Source organism: Eumetopias jubatus, unplaced genomic scaffold (assembly GCF_037043125.1).
Source record: "Eumetopias jubatus isolate StellerSeaLion01/CBP00866 unplaced genomic scaffold, mEumJub1_p1.0 scaffold_2, whole genome shotgun sequence".
Taxonomy (NCBI): domain Eukaryota; kingdom Metazoa; phylum Chordata; class Mammalia; order Carnivora; family Otariidae; genus Eumetopias; species Eumetopias jubatus.
The window spans coordinates 100923993-100944330 of record NW_028274808.1 but is presented as its reverse complement, the minus strand read 5'-3'; the positions used below and the strand labels follow the sequence as shown (position 1 = coordinate 100944330).

Genomic DNA, 20338 nt, shown 5'->3' with positions numbered 1-20338 from the left:
AACTGTTTATTGGCTTAGAATGAGTCATCCACCAAATATTTATTGAGCACCTGCTATGTGCCAGCCAATGTCTTAGGTGATGGAGAGGCAAAAACAAACATGTCCTACAAAAATGTTTGACTTTCTTTTTTATTAACAATTATAACACAGGTTACAAAATGCTAGGAATTCTAAGAACTGGGAAATGCTCATAAGACAGATCTCATTTGTCTGAACCAATAATAATACTCCACCTCTTGGGCAGTGACCCTATTAGTTATCTGATGCTACAGATTCTCCAGCTCCTTTTCTCTCTCTGGTTCTTCTGATCCCCTTTTATACTACTCCGCTGTTTTTTCTATAGATTTATTACCATACAGTTTACTTAATTATAGCATTTATTATTGTCTCTCTCCGCATGTAAGCTTCATAAGGGCAAGGATTTTTATTTACTGATTTATCCAAGTGCCTAGAACTCATAGTAAGCAGTTAGTATGGAGACCTGGCTTACATATTCTTATTAGCTTTATCAGTGTATTTGGAAAATATCAGCTTTTTCATGTCAGCTATAATTTTGGTGATTTGAAATGAAAATAATTTGCTGAGCTAACTTGTATATCTCTTTAACTTGTTTTATATGTTCTTCATTGAGAAAACTAGTATTTCTTACTTTATTACCTCCTCATTTTATCACCAGTAATATACTGTTTATGTAGATTTTTCTTGGGAGTGATAAATATTTAGTAAAAGATGTTTTGGATAGTTCAGTAATATATTTATTGAATAGAAAAATACACACCAAGATCAAAGCTTATGTTAACTACTCTGATGGCCTTGTGGAAGTAATGTGAGTGCACGCTTAATCACCATTAAAATAATTAAAAATAATTTCTCGTGAAACTTTTTTCTTTTAGTTATATTCTTGAGCATATTTTGGTGACAGTTGATTGCTCTGCCTACACAGTTTGCAGAATGGGTAAGAAGAAGAGTGTTCTGCAGCCACGTTTCCTTATGTTGATATTTCACATTCACATTTGTGACCTAAACCAGCGTCCAGTGAGAAAAGCCAAATGTTCTCATAAGCAACAAGGATTTTGTTCATGGAAAACAAAGAAGTAAAAATGTAGTACAAACAAAGCTGTAATGTGTATATTGAATATTATAGATAGATCTATCTATATAAATATGAATATATTAATATTATATGCCTTATGCATTTAACTGTAGGATGTTTCATTGGTATTGTATTAAAGGAAAAAAATACAAAATTGAATACATGCAGGGAATCCAAAATCCAGAAATATAGCTGATAACAATTATCACCACTTTTAATTAGGCAGGCATACATCATCTGTAATTCTAATGACCCTGCAAAGCAATATTTCTGTTTACAATTTGAAGATCAGGAAATTGATATTTAGAGAGATTAAATGACTTGCCATGGTTCAAGAACTAAGTCATAAAGGCAGTATTGCAAGGCAGGGCTTCCTGTTCCTCTAAATACCTTATTTTTTATCCTATAGCATGTCGATTTCTCATGCATTGTCATAATGTGCTACCACATGACTATATTCTATATCTGTATTTGTTTAAAAATTTTACATTTTGTAACATTTACACTATATAGTTGTTTTTTAAATTTTTTACCATTGTTTTATTGTTTATTTACTTTTTTTAAATTTTATTTTAATTCCAGTATAGGTAACATACAGTGTTGTATTAGTTTCAGGTGTATAATATAGTGATTCGTCAATTCTATACATTACTCAGTGCTTATCATGATAAATGTACTCTTAATCCCCTTCACCTATTTCATGCATTCTCCCACCCACCTCCCTCTGGTAACCATCAGTTTGTTCTCTATAGTTAAGAGTGTTTCTTGGTTTGGTTTGTCTCTCTCTTTTGTCTCCTTTGTTCATTTGTATTGTTTCTTAAGTTCCACATATGAGTGAGGTCATATGGTATTTGTCTTTCTCTGACTGACTTATTTCATTTAGCATTACAGCCTCTAGATCCATGTTGTTGCAAATGGCAAGATTTCATTCTTTTTTGGGGCTGAATAATATTCCTCTGTGTGTGTGTGTGTGTGTGTGTGTGTGTGTGTGTGTGTGTACACAATCTTTGTTATCCATTCATCAATCAGTGGGATACTTGAGTTGCTTCTGTAATTTGGCTATTGTAGATAATACTGCAGTAAACATAGGAGTGAATATATCTTTTTGAATCAGTGTTTTTGTGTTCTTTGGGTACATACCCTGTAGTGGGATTAGTGGATCATAAGGTAATTCTGTTTTTAATTTTTTGAGGAACCTCCATACTCTCTTCCACAGTGGCTGCACTAGGTTGCATTCCCACCAAGAGTGTAAGAGGGTTCCTTTTTCTCCACATCCTCACCAACACCTGTTGTTTCTTGTGTTTTCTATTTTAGCCATTCTGACAGGTGTGAGGTGATACCTCATTATGGTTTTGATTTCTATTTCCCTGATGATTAATGATGTTGAGCTTCTTTTCATGTGTCTGTTGGCCATCTGGATGTCTTCTTTGGAGAAATGTCTATTCATGTCTTCTGCCCATTTTAATTGGATTATTTGTTTTTTGAGTGTTGAACTGTATAACCTCTTTATGTATTTTGGATACAAACCCATTACTGAATATGTCATTTGCAAATCTCTTCTCCCATTCAGTCAGTTGTCTTTAGTTTTGTTGATTGTTTCCTTCGCTGTGCAGAAGCTTTTTATTTTGATGTAGTCCCATAAGTTTATTTTTTCTCTCTCTAAAAATAAATCTTAAAAAAAAAAAAACCTGACACACACACACACACAAAACAGAGGACATAATCAAAGAACCAGTTATTTCAAGACAAAGAATCACATGTACAAAGACTGAATATACTGGAAATTTTTTTGAAGCTGAATATAAAATGACTATACTTAATATGCATAAAGAAATAAAGTAATTGAAAGCATAACAATAGAACAAAATAAGACACAGTAACAACTGGAAACTAAAAGGCAGAAGTCCCTAATTATGATAAAACACACACACACACACTATAAAAATATACATGGTAGAGAAGAAAAGTTAAAGCCCTGGACTTTCAAGTCAGACAGTATGGTTCCATCACTTACCTGTAATATAAATTTGATCTAATTATTTAAGCCCTGTGCCTCAATTTCTTTATCTATAGAAGGAATCAAGAGTACCTTATAACCTCATATGATTGCTATAAGAACTAAATGAGTGGGCTGATCTATATAAAGAACTTAGAACAGTATCAGCACATAAAAAATCCTCAATTAATGATGGTAGTAGTATTTTACAGAAATATATCCATACCCAAAGTTCTTAGAGTCTCTTATTATTAGAAATCAAATATAGCAGGATCACTATTGTTGAAAATAAATTAAAAACTTAATAATTTGTGTGTGAGTCAGAAGCTCTCTGAATCCTCTTAAATACTTTCTTACATAGTATTTCTTTCTCACAACTGAAACAGTCCAGGGTTTTCTTCCTAAGCCACTTCTACTTCAACCCACTCAGGCTATCTCACCTAATCAACAGCCTTTCCTCATTCTGGGCTTCCATAATGTTACTCATTGAAATACTGAATTGGGAGTGCACGTAGCTTTAATTATGCTGCCTTAATACAAGGTATACTGTGTCATTGAACATAAGAACCAAAAAGGACCTGAGGGATCTAGCATGCTATTTCTGGAAGAGTGGAATCCCTAACATTAAAATTTTATTCCCTTTTTAATTTTCCAATATTCACAGGATCATTTTTTTGGCGTTATCCAAATTTATGTGTCATTTTTTTACCTGCATTATCAATTTATTTTTTGCATTTTTAAAAATTTAAACTCAATTAATTAACATATAATGTATTATTAGTTTCAGCATCAGTTGTATAAAATAGCCAGTGCTCATTACATCACGTGTTCTCCTTAATACCCATCACCCTGTTACCCACAAACAACCCTCAGTTTGTTTCCTATGGTAAAGAGGCTCTTACGGTTTGTCTCCCTCTCTGATTATGTCTTGTTTTGTTTTTCCCTCCCTTCTTCTACGCTCCTCTGTTTTGTTTCTTAAATTCCACATATGAGCAAAACCATACGCTAATTGCCTTTCTCTGATTGACTTATAATACCTTCTAGTTCCATCCACATCATTGCAAATGGCAAGACTTCATTTTTGATGGCTGAGTAATATTCCAGTGTATATATTAAATTTCTTTTTTAGAGATTATTTCAAATTCACATTAAAGTTTTAAGAATAGTAAGAGTATAAAGAACCCCTACATAACCTTTACTCGAATTCACCTACTATTAACATTTACCCTTTCTGCCTTATCTTTGATCTTGTACTCTGTGGTACTTTTTTTTTTTGGTATATGTGGGGGGCACATAACACTTTGCTAATCTTGTTTCACTCAGAGCCATCTGCAAAGATCACACAACTTTCATTTAATAGCACTGTTTTGTTTTCATTGTATTTACTTTTTACTGTTGTTTTTATTTATGGCAAGTATCCCTTTTGGGAGATGTAAATTATCCTTATTCATTAAATTTATCTAAGTGTTTAAAATATTAATTGAAGAAAAATAGTAAATAGTAGTAAAGTGACATATGAATATGGCAAATTCATGGATGATGGATGGGGAAAAATAAAATTTAGAAAATACTCAACTAGTCCCAGTATCTTTTTAAAAAATAAGCTGCTGGCTGGGCAAGAATATAATACAAAGATGTCTAGCCCAGTCTGACACTTATGCTAAGTAAATGAGTTAGAACTTAGAATTAAGCCTTCCTTTAGGCCACCACCCTTTCAATTTCTTTATGGAAGAAGTATTGTAAAAGTCTTAATTTTTCAACACATGATTGTACCTGCCATGGTACAATCACTGGCCAGTAAGATTACCTCTGCTATGCCCCCACTTCCTCCTCCTCCCCAAACCTTTGCTCTCTTGTCCTGGGTGCATAGCAAAAGTCAGTTGAGTCTGTTCCCACACTATCTCTTTCCTGCCTCTTTTCTATTCAATAAGTTTTACTGAGCACTTAATACGGCCAGGAGATTAATAAGCACAATGATACATCAGTAAATAAAAACGATTATGAAATCATGATTCAGAAATTACAGCTTAACAATTACGTGACATTAAAATAATGTGATGTAAATAAATATTATATAAACCATTAAAATATGACTGTTACAAGAACATGACTATTTCTGTAAAAACCAAGGCAAATGCTTAGGAAAATTCAATAAAGGTGAATAACTAAAATAACTATTTTGGTAAAGCAGAACATCTGTAAAAGAATGGGGAAACTCAGAGTGCCCTAAATTCTCACTATATAAAAGTCAAACACTGAAATCAATACAGTGAGGTTTAGAAAAGGGATATCATGGAACTTCAGTCAGTGGATTATTCTCAAAGAAACACATTTGCCCTGAAATAAATAACAAATTAATGCATATTTAAATGTCTATGTTAAGGAAAAATCAGACTTTACCTAAAATATTTTAATAATTTCTCTTTTGATTTTTTCAATTAACTAACTATTGATTACCAACCAGTAGTTACCTGGAAATTACCAACCCGCAAATCTTGACACATTAAAAATTACCAGTGAAACAGTGAAATGGTAGAACCACTGTAGAAGGAAATAATACCAAAAATACAAAAGCATTTACCCTTTAACACAGTACTCTCACTTTATGACAAACCCACACAACTACAAAATAACGCTTAAACAAGGTTGTTAGTAATGGCAAAAGACTGGCAACAGTCCAAGTGTCCATTGATAGGGTACTGTTTGTATGTAGTTCTGCGTTTATGCAGCCTACAAAATGATGAAGGAAATAGCCATGTACTGAGAAAGAAAGATCTCTAATATATGGTGCTAAGTGAAAAAAGCAAAGCACTTGACAGCATATGCATAGTTTCCTCTATCTTATATTTTTGGGGAATATGAGTATTGGAAACAATAAATAAATATACGTATTTGCTTGTATTAAAAACATTAGAAGAAAAAAGAAACTGATAAAAATGAGGTAAAGGAGACAAGAATGAGATACAGAAGTGGGAGTAAGGTATCCCTATGTATATCTTTCTACAGATTTGATCTTTAAAGCATTTAAATATATACTACCTATTCAAAGTATCACCTAAACAAAATATTCTTTAGAAATGAAAAAAATAATAACTAAAAGAATATACAGAATAACAATGAAATTTATTCCTTTGCTTTCTGTTAGCGGAACAACTAGTTTTATACATTACAGTCTCTAATCAATAAACTTTACGTTTTTCATCTCTAGCTGAGATCCAGTTTCTTCTCTGAATTTTCTTCTATACTAACATAGCTATGGCTGGGTTTATTTACTTAAAAAACAAAACAAAACAAAAAACCCAAGAGGACTTTTGGTGGTGATAGAATACAGATTTCCTGTCTGTCTCCACCAAAGAGACAACTTCTTAAACACGTAAACAAAGGTAAAATGATTGGCTGTGATTTTTTACTTCAAGCTGCATTTTTTTTTCCCACCCTCTCCTTTACAAAAAGCATGACTTTTTCAACAGCATGCATTCAGTTCATTAATGGGGTGTGGGTGGTGTGGCAGATAACATGATTATTTAAAAATAAGATCAACTGCAATTTTTTTTTAATATAGTAGGTTTAAGAATATCACTTACATTTAGTCTCCAATGTCTGTTTTTGTTTTAGCACAATGGATGGATTATTATTAAATCTCTTTAGAAGCTATATATTCTACCCCATGTACTACCTCCCTGAACCTCAGTGGTTGTTATGGGCATGCCCTGGATCCCAGGTCAGGTTCCCAAATCCCAAATCTCTGGAAGGCAATGTAAACAAACACTTTCTGTCTCTAACTTCCCTACCACTACTAAGTTACTAGGTGTGTTTGTGTTTATACATGTGGGGTTACATATACTTCTTTCTACTGCAAATTATTATGATTGAGTAGACAATATCAAAATGAATGGAAGCACTGTTGAACTCCACTTGAGAAATGAACAAGGGCATGCCTATTCCTTACATTGAGGCCCAGCAGTCAATTAAAGACTGGACATTCTTTTAATTCATCTAAAAAAAAAAAAAACAACAAAATTTAGTGTCAATACAAGTTACCAAACAGAAATTAATAAACACCCATCTGACAAGTTTAAAACAACACCTGACTTCCTGGATGTGTTAACTGAAGCTTAGACAGTAAATAAATTACCAACAGTCACATCTAAGAAATGAATTCAGAGCTTCAGGTTACTGAATATTTTACCAAAATAATTAATTTTACATATTGTGATTACTTTTTTATTAAGTGATTTAATTCACCAATATAGAAATAATTCTGTATAACCCCATCTCCTACAAAGTAGAACTTTCCTTTAATATTTGTGAAGGTAAAAAAAATATAAAGTTTCTCACATCCTTCTATGATGAAATAGTACTGTTTTCCATTTCTTTGTATCATGAGATCAGCATATGTCTCCATGAATATTTTTCAAAGAATGTTTGTGTTTACCATGTTCATAAATCCCCCAGTCAATGTCTAAAGCCTCTTTTTTCTCTTATTAGTAACTCAAACAAATAAACTCTCCCTATAAAACATTGTAAACATCAGTGGGGCTATTCATTTGGAAAAACTCCCATCAAGATAAAAATCCATGCTTGAGAGCAGGGTTTCTCAACTTCAACCCTACTGACTTTGGGGCTGGTTAATACTTTGTTGTCGGAACTCTCCTGTACATTATAATAGGGTGTTCAGCAGCATCTGTGGCCTCTACCTACTGGCGGCCAATATCATCAATCCATTTGCCACAACCAAAAATGTCTTCTGATACTACCAAATGGCGGGGGCGGGGGCGGGCTGGGGAGAAGAATCGTCAGGTTGAGAACCACAGAAGGTTATAAAATCCGTATTAGCAGAAATCTTTCAGAAAAAAATAGATAATCACCTTCCTGGATAGTTCAGACATTCACTGCTTGATGAAGAAGCTGGTTCTAACTGGTCTTGTTTGGTTTACAGAATCTTCTGAGATTTTTCCTATTGTTGTTGTTCTTTGTGACTATAATTCTATCCTTAGACCTTCATGCAGAATCAAAATTCTTACAACCTTTTTTTATTAAAAAAAAAAAATGTCCTCAAAAATAACTTGAATTAGCAGTACACCCATCACTGTAAGTATTCAAATCAGGCCCATAGTTGGGGGTTGTGAGGAGTTATATATGGAAACTAAAACTGATATCCAGGTGATTAGCAATTTAATTATGATATACCTATTTGATTTATCAGCGTAATCACTCTCCCCAAAGGTTGAACTGGTGAGGATTTTGCAAGCTATAAAAAACTGTTTATAACAGATTTTTTTTTTTTTAAGCTGGACATGAGGCTGCAGTGTACTAAAGGCTATCACTAATGCAGAGGGAAGTTTTAATCCCTGTGGAGATTGTCTGGGTAAGTGAGCAAAGACTCTAGCTGACAGCACAGATAATACAATTCAGTTCCAGGCCAAAGCACTGTATTTGTTTTTGTTGTTTTTCTCCTATCCTATCAGCAGCCTGTCTCCATGGATTTGTCTGGGAAAATGATAAATAGTAAAGCAAGCAAGCTTCTCCGTGCATCTAAATCATCTTCCTAGCAAAGACCACAAGCAAAGCTTTAGAAGGATCATCTTTTAAAATGTACATTTATACGTATAGTAAGTTACTCAAAACCAATGAATATAAATGTAACGAAATGCACAAAAAGATAAGTATTTACACAGAGCCTTAAATCCTTGAAGTTCAGAACACATTAAAGAAAAAATAACAATCACCAGATATTTATAAATATGTGAAACAGAAAATACAAACATGTAAATGACTCCCCATCGGTCCCTGGTAACTGAATTCAGGTAGGGATGCAGTCCTCTTTTGAGTTAAAGTGAGAGGGTTTCATATTGGTGTTCTCCATATCAGACAGTAATAATATAGTTCTTGATTTCAGGATGTGATTTTTTTTGATAGTCTATTATTTCTGTATTATTTAAGTCCTGTGAAACTTAATTATTTCCATTATCAAAATTACAGTTTCTTTTCTATCAGAGAGAATAGTGATATGGAATCCTTTTGTTTTAATGGTTGCTAAAAATACAAAATGTGGAGGATAGAAACTTAAATAGAGAATAGTGAATTTTTAAGTTCTTTTTTATCTGATTCCCAAGCATTAACATTTTTTCGTTTGTTTCCAGTGTTTTAAAGGTCCTTCCAAAAGTGTCCCTAGGGCAAAGAAACTCTGTTTAGATTTTTCCTATGTGCTTTATTTTCTTGATATTTTTATTTTGCAGAAGGAATTTGCCATTTACTTTTGATGAAGTTAATAAATGTATCTTTAGATTCTATTTCTTGGATTTAGAGGATAATTTGAATGTTAGATTTCAAAAGGTTTGTATGTAAATGGCCTGTGGTGGTCAAATGTGGCTTGTAATTTTAATCTTGATGAATTGAGGAATACATAAAACAAACAAAAATTAACAATTTAGCTCATTGTGTTTTTTCTTTATCTCCTTATTTGTCTTGAGGAGGACTGTACAGCTTCTTTTTGACGATTATAGAAAATAGCTCAATGCCAACATTAAGATACCGAAAAAAAAATATTTTATTTATGTATTTATTTGAGAGAGAGAGAGAGTCCATGCACGTGGGCAGGGTGAGGGGCAGAGGGAGAGGGGGAAAGAGAGAGAGAGAGAGAGAGAGAGAGAATCTCAAGCAGACTCCATGCTCAGTGTGGAACCCAACATGGGGTTCTAATCCCAAGACCCTGAGATCGTGACCTGAGCTGAAATCAAGAGTCAGATGTTTAACTGACTGAGCCACCGACACACCCCCCTAAGATACCTTTTAATTTAATGTTTTCAAAACCAAGGAGAAGGATCTTCCATTCCAAGGGAGGCTCTAAATAATGTAGGAGTCCAGGGTCCAAAATTCATTCATCTATCCATCCATCCATCCATCCATCCATATACTCAGCAATACATAAACTTATAGCAATCTTTGGTATTAAGGAACAGTATTCATAAAGTCCTTGTATTATAATAATTATAATAAGAACATTTATATCATGTTTAAATATGTACAAAACATCTTCATTATATAACTGACAACTCTTTCCTGGCTTTATAATCTACTATAGAAAGGGGAAAAGTTAAATTTGTGGTAAGAGGTAGGAATGGGAGGCAGCCATAGGGAGCCATTTTAAAGTTACAGAATTAAATACACTACTAAAAGTTAAATTTCCCAATTTTTCAAGACTAGTGGTCTTTTTCTTAAGCCATCACAAGATTTTAAATATATAACCTTCATCAGAAATGCTTCTTCCTACACTGCCCTGTGGCTTCTCAGTCACTTTCACCAAATAAATAGTTTAATGAGTCCTTTTCATTGTCTTATTAAAAGTAAAATTTGAAGACTATCCACAAATTTAGGTGTCTATGCTAACCAGATAATATAAAATTCTCTACTAAATCAGAACACAAGGGTTCATAGGTCATATACCCTCAAATCATGGTGAACACAATACATTATTTCTTAATGCTTTAAAAAAGGAAAACATCAACGAAGCAAAGAATTCATTCTTAGAACTAAACATCGGAATTTAGAAGAACTAGAAGAGAATCTTAATATTAAGGGCTTCAGAATGAAGTTATCTCAATTTCCTGGCTAACATGGCATTCTAGTCCTGATTAATGATATGAACAAAATAGATTACAGTGATAAAAGTACCATATAACATCCCAGTCTCTTCATCAATTGATTTATGTAATAAAGATGTTCTTTGTGGAAGCCTGGGTGGCTCAGTCGGTTAAGCATCTGCCTTCAGCTCAGGTCATGATCCCAGGGTCCTGGGATCAAGTCCCATGTCGGGCTCCCTGCTCAGTGGGGAGTCTGCTTCTCCCTCTCCCTCAGCCCCTCCCCCTGTTCATGTTCTCTCTCTAATAAATAAATAAAATCCTTAAAAAAAAATTAAAGATGTTCTTTGGGTAATTCCTTTATGTACAAAACTCTTATTTAAAAACATTTGAATCATTAAGTATTTTAAACAAAAACAAACTTAAAAAATCATGTTGGTGATTATATGTATGTATATACATGGCTATATAAGGGCTAATAAATATTATAGGGATGAGAAAGGTAAAATAAAAGAACATATGTCAGCTTAAAATTGGATAGCAACATTTTTAAAAAGATTTTATTTATTTGACAGAGAGAGCACAAGCAGGTGGAGCAGCAGGCAGAGGGAGAGAAAAAAGAAAAACAAAACTGGAGGTGTCACAATCCCAGATTTAAAGATATATTGCAAAGGTGTAGTAATCAAAACAGTATGGTACTAGCACAAAAACAGACACATAGATCAATGGAACAGAATAGAGAGCCCAGAATAAGCCCACAATTACATGGTCAGTTGATCTTCAACAAAGGAGGCAAGAATACTCAACAGGGAAAAAGACAGTCCCTTCAACAAATGGTGTTGGGAAAACTGGACAGCCACATGCAAAAGAATGAAACTGAACCACTTTCTTACACCATACACAAAAATAAACTCAAAAGGGATGAAGGATCTAAATGTGAAACCTGAAATAATAAAACTCCTAGAAGAGAGCACAGGCAGTTTCTGACACTGGTCATAGCAACATTTTTCTAGACATGTTTCCTGAGGCAAGGAAAACAAAAGCAAAAATAAACTTATGGGACTACATCAAAATAAAAAGCTTCTGCACAGCGAAGGAAACAATCAACAAAACTAAAGACAACTGACTGAATGGGAGAAGAGATTTGCAAATGACATATTCAGTAATGGGTTTGTATCCAAAATACATAAAGAGGTTATACAGTTCAACACTCAAAAAACAAATAATCCAATTAAAATGGGCAGAAGACATGAATAGACATTTCTCCAAAGAAGACATCCAGATGGCCAACAGACACATGAAAAGAAGCTCAACATCATTAATCATCAGGGAAATAGAAATCAAAACCATAATGAGGTATCACCTCACACCTGTCAGAATGGCTAAAATAGAAAACACAAGAAACAACAGGTGTTGGTGAGGATGTGGAGAAAAAGGAACCCTCTTACACTCTTGGTGGGAATGCAACCTAGTGCAGCCACTGTGGAAGAGAGTATGGAGGTTCCTCAAAAAATTAAAAACAGAATTACCTTATGATCCACTAATCCCACTACAGGGTATGTACCCAAAGAACACAAAAACACTGATTCAAAAAGATATATTCACTCCTATGTTTACTGCAGTATTATCTACAATAGCCAAATTACAGAAGCAACTCAAGTATCCCACTGATTGATGAATGGATAACAAAGATTGTGTACACACACACACACACACACACACACACACACACACACAGAGGAATATTATTCAGCCCCAAAAAAGAATGAAATCTTGCCATTTGCAACAACATGGATCTAGAGGCTGTAATGCTAAATGAAATAAGTCAGTCAGAGAAAGACAAATACCATATGACCTCACTCATATGTGGAACTTAAGAAACAAGACAAATGAACAAAGGAGACAAAAGAGAGAGACAAACCAAACCAAGAAACACTCTTAACTATAGAGAACAAACTGATGGTTACCAGAGGGAGGTGGGTGGGAGAATGCATGAAATAGGTGAAGGGGATTAAGAGTACACTTATCCTGGGGCACCTAGGTGGCACAGTCTGTTAAGCATCCAACTCTCGGTTTCGTCTTAGGTTGTGATGTCAGGGTCATAAGATGGAGTCTTGTGTAAGGCTCTGCTCTTGGTATGGAGTCTGCTTAAGACTCTCTCTAGAATAAATAAATCTTTTTTAAAAAACTACACTTATCTTGATGAACACTGAGTAATATATAGAATTGTTGAATCACTATATTTTACACCTGAAACTAATATAACACTGATAACTATACTGGAATTAAAATTTTAAAAAAATAAGTAAAAATAAAAAATAGTAAAAGACAACTTTAAAATTTTGTGTCTGATATTGCTGTGTATAGGATTTTCTCTTTTTTGGAAAGAATAAGTCTAAAATTTTTAAGTTAGAAATATTTGAGACTCTTCAGTGATTTTTCTTAAATTATTTATAAAAATGTTAAAGTAAAAACCAAGATTGAATGGATGTCTTGTAAAGAAGGAAGTATTTATGGTGAGTTTTAGCTGATTAATTTAGTGTTGAAAGTGAAAACGTAGTCTAAGTGTAAGCAAGTTTCTTGTATCATTTAGATGGTGTTTGTTCCACCTTTTCAGTCCATGCCCTGTGTCTTACTTTCATCTAGGAGGAGCCTGTGAATCAGTCTTAACACTCGCTTTGAGAAAAGTGAGATAAGCATGAAATATCCTTGATCTTTTCTAAGGAGTCTAGGAAATCATGTACTTTGCTCTCCATTTTCCAAACTTACTCTTCTTAGACATAAAAAAAATTTAGATGCAATAGTGTAGTATGTAGGCCCAGTCTTCACTCCTCATTTGGCTCTAATTTGCCACCTTGTTTATTCTTGAAAATCATGACATTTCCTGCCAGAATTGACGTCAGGATGTGCCAGGGCTTACCTAACTTTAAACCGGATTACAAAGATGAAGGTTCAGTGTAGATAGTATTGTGTTAATGAGGCCATAATTATGGGATATTTCCTTGTAGTGACCAGTGATTTTCATCTTCTGCCAAATTTAACAGAATTTGTCATCAATCCTGACCAGCCACTTTGGTTTTGTCTTAGTTCCAAGTATTGAATGTAAATGGATCACTGTGAATGAATCACTCCTGTTGAGCAAATATTCCATTATATTTGAATTTCTACAGTGATTCATTAACATAATTCCCATATTTAAAGTTCTACTTTTACCTTTTCTGACCTCTTCTGTCTAGTGTTTATCCAAATAACTTCTCAGAAAAATTCTTAAAAAATGCAATAATAATTAAGGGCTAATAATGAAGAAATAACTTCAGTGTGCTGGTAATATCATTTTATCCATTACTGTTTACCAGTAAAATTATACATTAGCATTAACCATCCTTTCAGTTTATATTTACATAAATTATTTTTCTTATTGTTTGTGCTGCCATCATAAACATGGCTTGTACATTGCCCTCAGGCAAGACTGAGTCTTGGTGTCAGGATTGTTACTGCTGTCAAATTCAAGATACTTTGTTTTGTAACCTTCTTGCCCAAATAGACTATTTTAATTGAGTCAAATTCAATAGGCCTTTTTGAGTCTCCTTGGAGTATAATGATCCTTTTCCTTCTAAGTTCTTAAAAGAGTAATATATTCAAGGGTGATTGTTTACAAAACTTCATAGAGGGTAAATTTGACTTTTTATTTTAAACTAGTTTTGTCACTCAGGGATGTCATCGCCCTGTATCTTTAATTCTTGACACAGGTCCCATTCTACTTCCCCAATTGTCTGCTTGGTTTTTTGTTTGTTTGTTTGCTGTGTTTTGATGCCTTACTCATTTCCACATATCAGCCTCTACTTCAATCTGTAGATTCAAAGCTTATGTGTTTTAGTGTCTAGGGTAATATTTAGATAATCAGATAAATATTTCCCAAGGATTTGTGATGGGAAAGAACTGGATGTGCTCTGAGATACATTTTTTTTTTTAAATGCTACACCTTTGGATATAATAATGCCTACTTAGGTTGTCTAATGCAGTAGTAAGTAATGAAAAAAAATACCAGAAAGATTTTTGAGGTATTGATAAACTGTTCTTTTACACATAAGACCATCTCTTTACATTTGTAATCTCCTTTAATGAATAGAGTATAAAGTTATTATTTTGGCCATGTCCTCTTCATTGATTACACATTTGTTAGAGAACATATTCAGTTGTTGGTAATGTTTTGAAATCTACCTCTACTTTATACAGATGTGTCCTACATGCAGTGTGGATTAAAATCTGCTTTGCATTCCTCAGTTTTAAATTGTCATTCCTATTGTTTTATTATGTACCTTCTGAAAACTGACCTTTCTTTTTGTGTGTGGGGTGGGGAAGGGGGGGAAATCTTTTGTCAGAGGAACTTTTGTTTTTCAAAAGGCAATTACCTTGGAAAAATTCATTTTACTTGAGTTTGAAAATGGAAAACTGACACTTTTATTTTTTTTTAAAGATTTTTATTTATTTATTTGACAGAGAGCGAGACAGTGAGAGAGGGAACACAAGCAGGGGGAGAGAGAGAGGGAGAAGCAGGCTTCCCGCCAAGCAGGGAGCCCGATGTGGGGCTCCATCCCAGGACCCTGGGACCATGACCTGAGCCAAAGGCAGACGCTTAAGGAGTGAGCCACCCAGGTGCCCCAGAAAACTGACACTTTTAATTACAAAAGTTGTTTAAAATATCCAAAATATAACCGTTGCTATAAAATGTGTTCATATATCTGAAGACTAGAGGATAATATTCAAAGAAGAAAACAATAGTTAATTCTTTTTTCTTTCTCTAAAATTTTATTTAATAACTTGTTTACTCTTTTTCTATTTAAAAGAAAAAAGATGTTATCAGATCCCTGCCTATTTAACTTTAGAGAGAACTTAGTTTGATCTATAGTATAGACATGTAATCAGTGTAGCACTTTTATTCATTCCACAAATACTTAAGGGGTTTTGATGATTTTTCGTCTTTTCTAGGATATACTAATTAGTGTTAACATCTCTATCAATTTATTGTGATATTTGGAATATTTGGTCATGAAGAAAAACAAGGCCTTGCTTCAAAACAACTGGTATACTCTCCAGTAAGTGTAATATGTTCTTTTTTTTTTAAGATTTTTATTTATTTATTTGACAGAGAGACAGCAAGAGAGGGAACACAAGCAGGGGGAGTGGGAGAGGGAGAAGCAGGCTTCGTGCTGAGCCCCCCGATGTGGGGCTCGATCCCAGGACCCTGGGATCATGACCTGAGCCAAAGGCAGATGCTTAGCAACTGAGCCACCCAGGCGTCCCAGTGTAATTATGTTCTTATTGGACTTAATGTACATCATAATGTTTACTTCATTACTTTATGCATGTTAGTTTTGAGAGGAAACTTCATTATTATGATACTCATTTTTTAACAGTGACATTACAATGATAGAATATAGTGACCTTGGGCCAGAAGAATTACAAATGGATCTGCTCTCAAAGAAAATGAATTAATTGAAATCTAACTTCAAGTATTGTAATTCTTTTAACAAAAATTCTTTGCAAAGAAAAAATAACGTAAAATCTAGAAATGATTTTCCGTTAGGTTTTTTTGTAATTTCAGAATAAGTCTACTCTTTTATCTTAGGAAACATTACTTTTCCATGAGTTCTTAACCATTACCACTTTTACCTGTGGCCTGTGAATATTGTCTGCTCTTGAGTTGCATACTTGATTCCAGATGTCTTCATATAACTGTGTTTGGAAAGACTATATTTATATGTGTAGGAAACAGTGTCATTAGTGGGTCAGCTTTGAACATTTTTATGAAATAGCACACAGATTTTTCTAGACAGGAATAGAAAAATGAGAAGTCTTGGCCAAGGAAGCCATCCCTTGGGACTGAACATCTCCAGGAGAAACTGCACTCCTGGATAGAAAAGTTATATCAAATATTTTCCAGTTTTGCTGCTTACTTGAGAAATGAGTCTGGAAACCAGTTTTTGAGATAATTGAGACCATTTGCCATGAACTTCCTTATATATCCCAATCTTTAACTAAACATTGCTATGCCCTGGTCTTTAAATGCTCCTCCTTTACTCTCAAGAGACCGACATGTTCTCCTTAAAGTGAATTGTTCCACTTAGTTTCTCTGTCTCATCTCAATTTTAAAAAATTTTCGACTCTCCCGGTGCCTGGGTGGTTCAGTGAGTTAAGCATCTGCCTTCGGCTTAGGTCATGATCCTGGAGTCCTGGGATGGAGCCCCACGTAGGGCTCCCTGCTCAGTGGGGAGTCTGCTTCTCCCTCTCCCTCTGCCTCTCCCTCAGCTTGTGCTAACCTCTCTCTGTCAAATAAAGAAATAAATAAAATCTTAAAAAAAAAGTTTCGACTCTCTAGTTCCTCCTGACTGTACTTTATTAATAAAATGAACTTATGTAAGTCACCAATGACTATTAAACAAAATTTAATGGCTTCTTCAGGGTTCTTATTTTCTCAAATTCCACAAACTTGATCCTACTGACTACCCACATCTTGAAGCTCCAGTGATACCCCAGTTTCCCTTCTGTTAACTGTTTGTCTCCTACTTTTTTATTTCAGTTGAATTCAGCAGCCACAATATGGCAAAAGAATCAGACAAAAATCCGAGTCCAGTCGAGGACACCTAGTTTTGTTTTTAACTCAGGATATTTCTCAATGTCACTCTTGTTTTTCATTCCCATTGCTTCTATTCTGGTTCAGTTCTTTCTTTGGATTGCTAGAGTTGCCTCTTAACTTGTTTCTCTGCCTCCAATCTCTTCTTTCCTCTATTTCGTCTTTGTTCTATTTCACAGTAGTCTTCCTAAAGGAATGTCTAACCAGGTTATTCTGCTGCTTTACCAGATTACCATACTGCCAAGGAGCCTGCAGTGGCTCCCTGTTGTTTGCCTCAAGTCCAGCTCTTCATTCTGACCTTTTGAGTTTGCAAAAGTTGGGCCTACCTTTCACCATTATTTTCTGTGTTCATGGAACAGATTTTATCCATTTATTCTGGCAATTAAGTCTTCTAGTGTCGTGCGTTCTGCACATGCCGTGTTCATTATTTCCTCCAGGCGTTTGCTGCTTTTGTCTCTTTTCCATTTATCTGACACCATCCTCATTACTGTTTCTCAGCTGTTTCAAGTCTTAACAACCTTTTCCTTTTTTAAAAAAACTGAATTGACTTTACCAGTATCTTTTTCTCTAGCTTGCTTCTCTTGGGGACCACTTAGTTCAGTTCTTGATTTTTCTCTAGTAGTTTATTCTTTTCTAGATTTTTTTTAACCATCTAATAACTTCGAGGTATTTTGAGGTCAAAGAAATAAAACCCTCTAAATGTCAGGTAATAGACCACAAATATATGACCATTGAGTGAAAATATGCCCAGATCAAATATTTAAATCTCCTTAGTTTTCACTAAAAAATTGAAAATAATTTCTGAGTAGAAACAGGTTTTAAAAAAATGATTAACATCACAATTTTATCAAATCAACATTTGTATTTTTAAAATTCTCACATCAGCAGGGGGCACTCAAACCAAAGTTCATTCTCCCATTTTATGGAAGATTAAAATTTATCTCTGTAAGAGTTTATTCTGCTTGGGGTACCAGCTATACTTTATAATCAATTTGTAAATAAATTTTAAAATTCTTCAGTAGGTAATTTTGTAGAATTGTATTAATTTTTTTTTTTAATCCATAGAAGATAAATTGTGGCTTTGGTGGAAAAATGTGTTTTAGAACATGAAATCCTTCATCTGGTGCTTTCGTTGGATGGCCACTTTACATAGAAATTTGTTTTTCCTGCCTCAGAAACTGTATTTCAATTAAATTAACATATTATTAAGCTGTTTCTCATTCAATAAAATGTTAACTTTTATAGAACAGTACTTTCATTTTCCCCTGTGAACTTGAGAAAAATAAGTTTTTATTAGAGGCTATAGTTTAACACTGACTAAAACATAGTTTGGCAAATTCATAAAGTTTCATTGAATTTTTCTTCCTGAGCCTTTCTTCTGGCGGACTGCAAACTAGGGGTACGTGTTTATAGATGTGCTCATTTTCACCTCCTCCTCTTGGAGGTTAACCTAGTACTTATTAAGGGAGAAACACAGTTTATACTAAACAGTGTTTAACATATACTGATGGTATTACTGTATTTCCTGTTTTGTGTTCACAATAAGAAGATTCTGAAAAACTGCCTTTGTATAAATACTTCACTGACATTCCAGACAAGTATAATCTTGTCTGCTGGTAGGCAGGAAAGAGTGATGTCCTGGAATGCTGTTACAGAAGGAAATCTCTTTGTGTTCCACAAATGATACCCCTAAACCTTTTAAGAATATAATTTAAAAATGACAACTCTATATTTGCTTTTCCTTCCGTTTATTAACTTTGCATGCATTTAGTTCAGAAATGCAATTAGTCCAAAAAAAAAAAAAATTCCATTATGTCTGAGAAAGAAGCATCTTCCTGATGGTTTGCTGGAAATTTGCTGGTAGATATGTCAGAGGTAAACATAAAAACTGATTTGATAAGTCATTACTAGTTCTTGTTATTTTAGCTTAAAACTATTTTTGATACTTGAATGCGGCTTTTGTGAATTCTCTGCAGGCTTAAAAGGTGCAGTTTCCTACTCCCTTCCAAAATTTCCAGTGAAGAAATAATTTGGAGATTGTTTTTAGAATACAGATTATGTTTTTTAAGAGTTAGATTTGGAGTTTTTATGTTATTATTTAATGTGAGTCATTAAGATATATCACAATCAGTTGTGTAACTTAACCTTTAATACACTAACGAATAGATTTTCTTGTACTTAATTATGATAGCTAAAATCAGAATTGCACTGAAGTTTCTTTTCAGTGACTGAAAAAAATAGTTATGATTTAAACCCCTGAATTATGCCAAAGCAGACGTCATAAACTAGACCTGTGTCTAATTTCTAGGTTGGTGGTTCTTTTTCTTCTATCTCATTACTGCTACCATTAACATGGAAAGTAACAATTACTTGCATGGATTCTCTCCTTCAGCCCCCACTCACTCTAAACCCCAGCAAAAAGAAGAATCACCTGTAAGAATTTCCAAAACTTTTAAAATGCGTGTTGACCACTTTCAAAATGTAAAAAAATATCATAAGCTTTTTATGATCAGATAGTTCTTATGTTATTAATGTATTGGCCATACTGTACCTTTCATTTAAATATGTGCTTAGGAATATGTTGACATTATTCTTTGTATGTGTCCCTTCTCATAAATCTGTTGTGTTGAATTCTGAAATACTAAAGCTACTCATCCTTAGTTAAACAGAGTACCTTAAGACAACAGAGCTAATAACTGATAAGGTGGTTCTTTTGATGGTGTCAGAAACTCAGATTCCTTCTGTCTTGCTGCAGTACCATCCCTTAGCCACATGTTTAAAAATCTCACTGTTACCTCAATTGGATTCTCATTAAGTGAACAGGAATCAGGAGGTGAGGTAATAGAGAACTTACTCCCTCACTTTAAGGACATAACCCATAAACTGTATGTATCATTTACATCCCAATGACTGATCTTAGCTGCATGACCATATTCAGGTACAAGAGAGGCTGTAAAATAAATATGTTCTCTATTTTGAGTGCTGAGCACACAGCTTAAATTGAGGGGCTTTATTACTAAAGGAAAAAGGAAAAG

At 34.0% G+C, this 20338-nt stretch overlaps 1 protein-coding gene across 8 annotated transcripts in view; it reads left to right on the top strand.

The window, feature by feature from the left end:
- AFG2A (AAA ATPase AFG2A) overlaps positions 1-20338 on the top strand; it is a 328111-nt gene that overhangs the window by 124093 nt on the left and 183680 nt on the right. For 2 of the 8 annotated variants that reach the window (XR_015767779.1, XM_088021050.1), the window contains 2 exons: positions 8381-8457; positions 8561-9496. The exons of 3 other annotated variants lie outside the window; for them this stretch is intronic. Coding sequence is in view for 4 of the 5 variants with exons in the window: in XM_088021050.1 (XP_087877176.1) it covers positions 8381-8419 (39 nt within the window). In the remaining variant the exon portion in view is untranslated. Of the gene's footprint in view, positions 1-8380; positions 8458-8557; positions 9497-15658; positions 15741-20338 lie in introns of those variants that run through there. 3 more of the 8 variants (XM_088021051.1, XM_088021048.1, XM_088021049.1) reach the window with 3 other exon arrangements.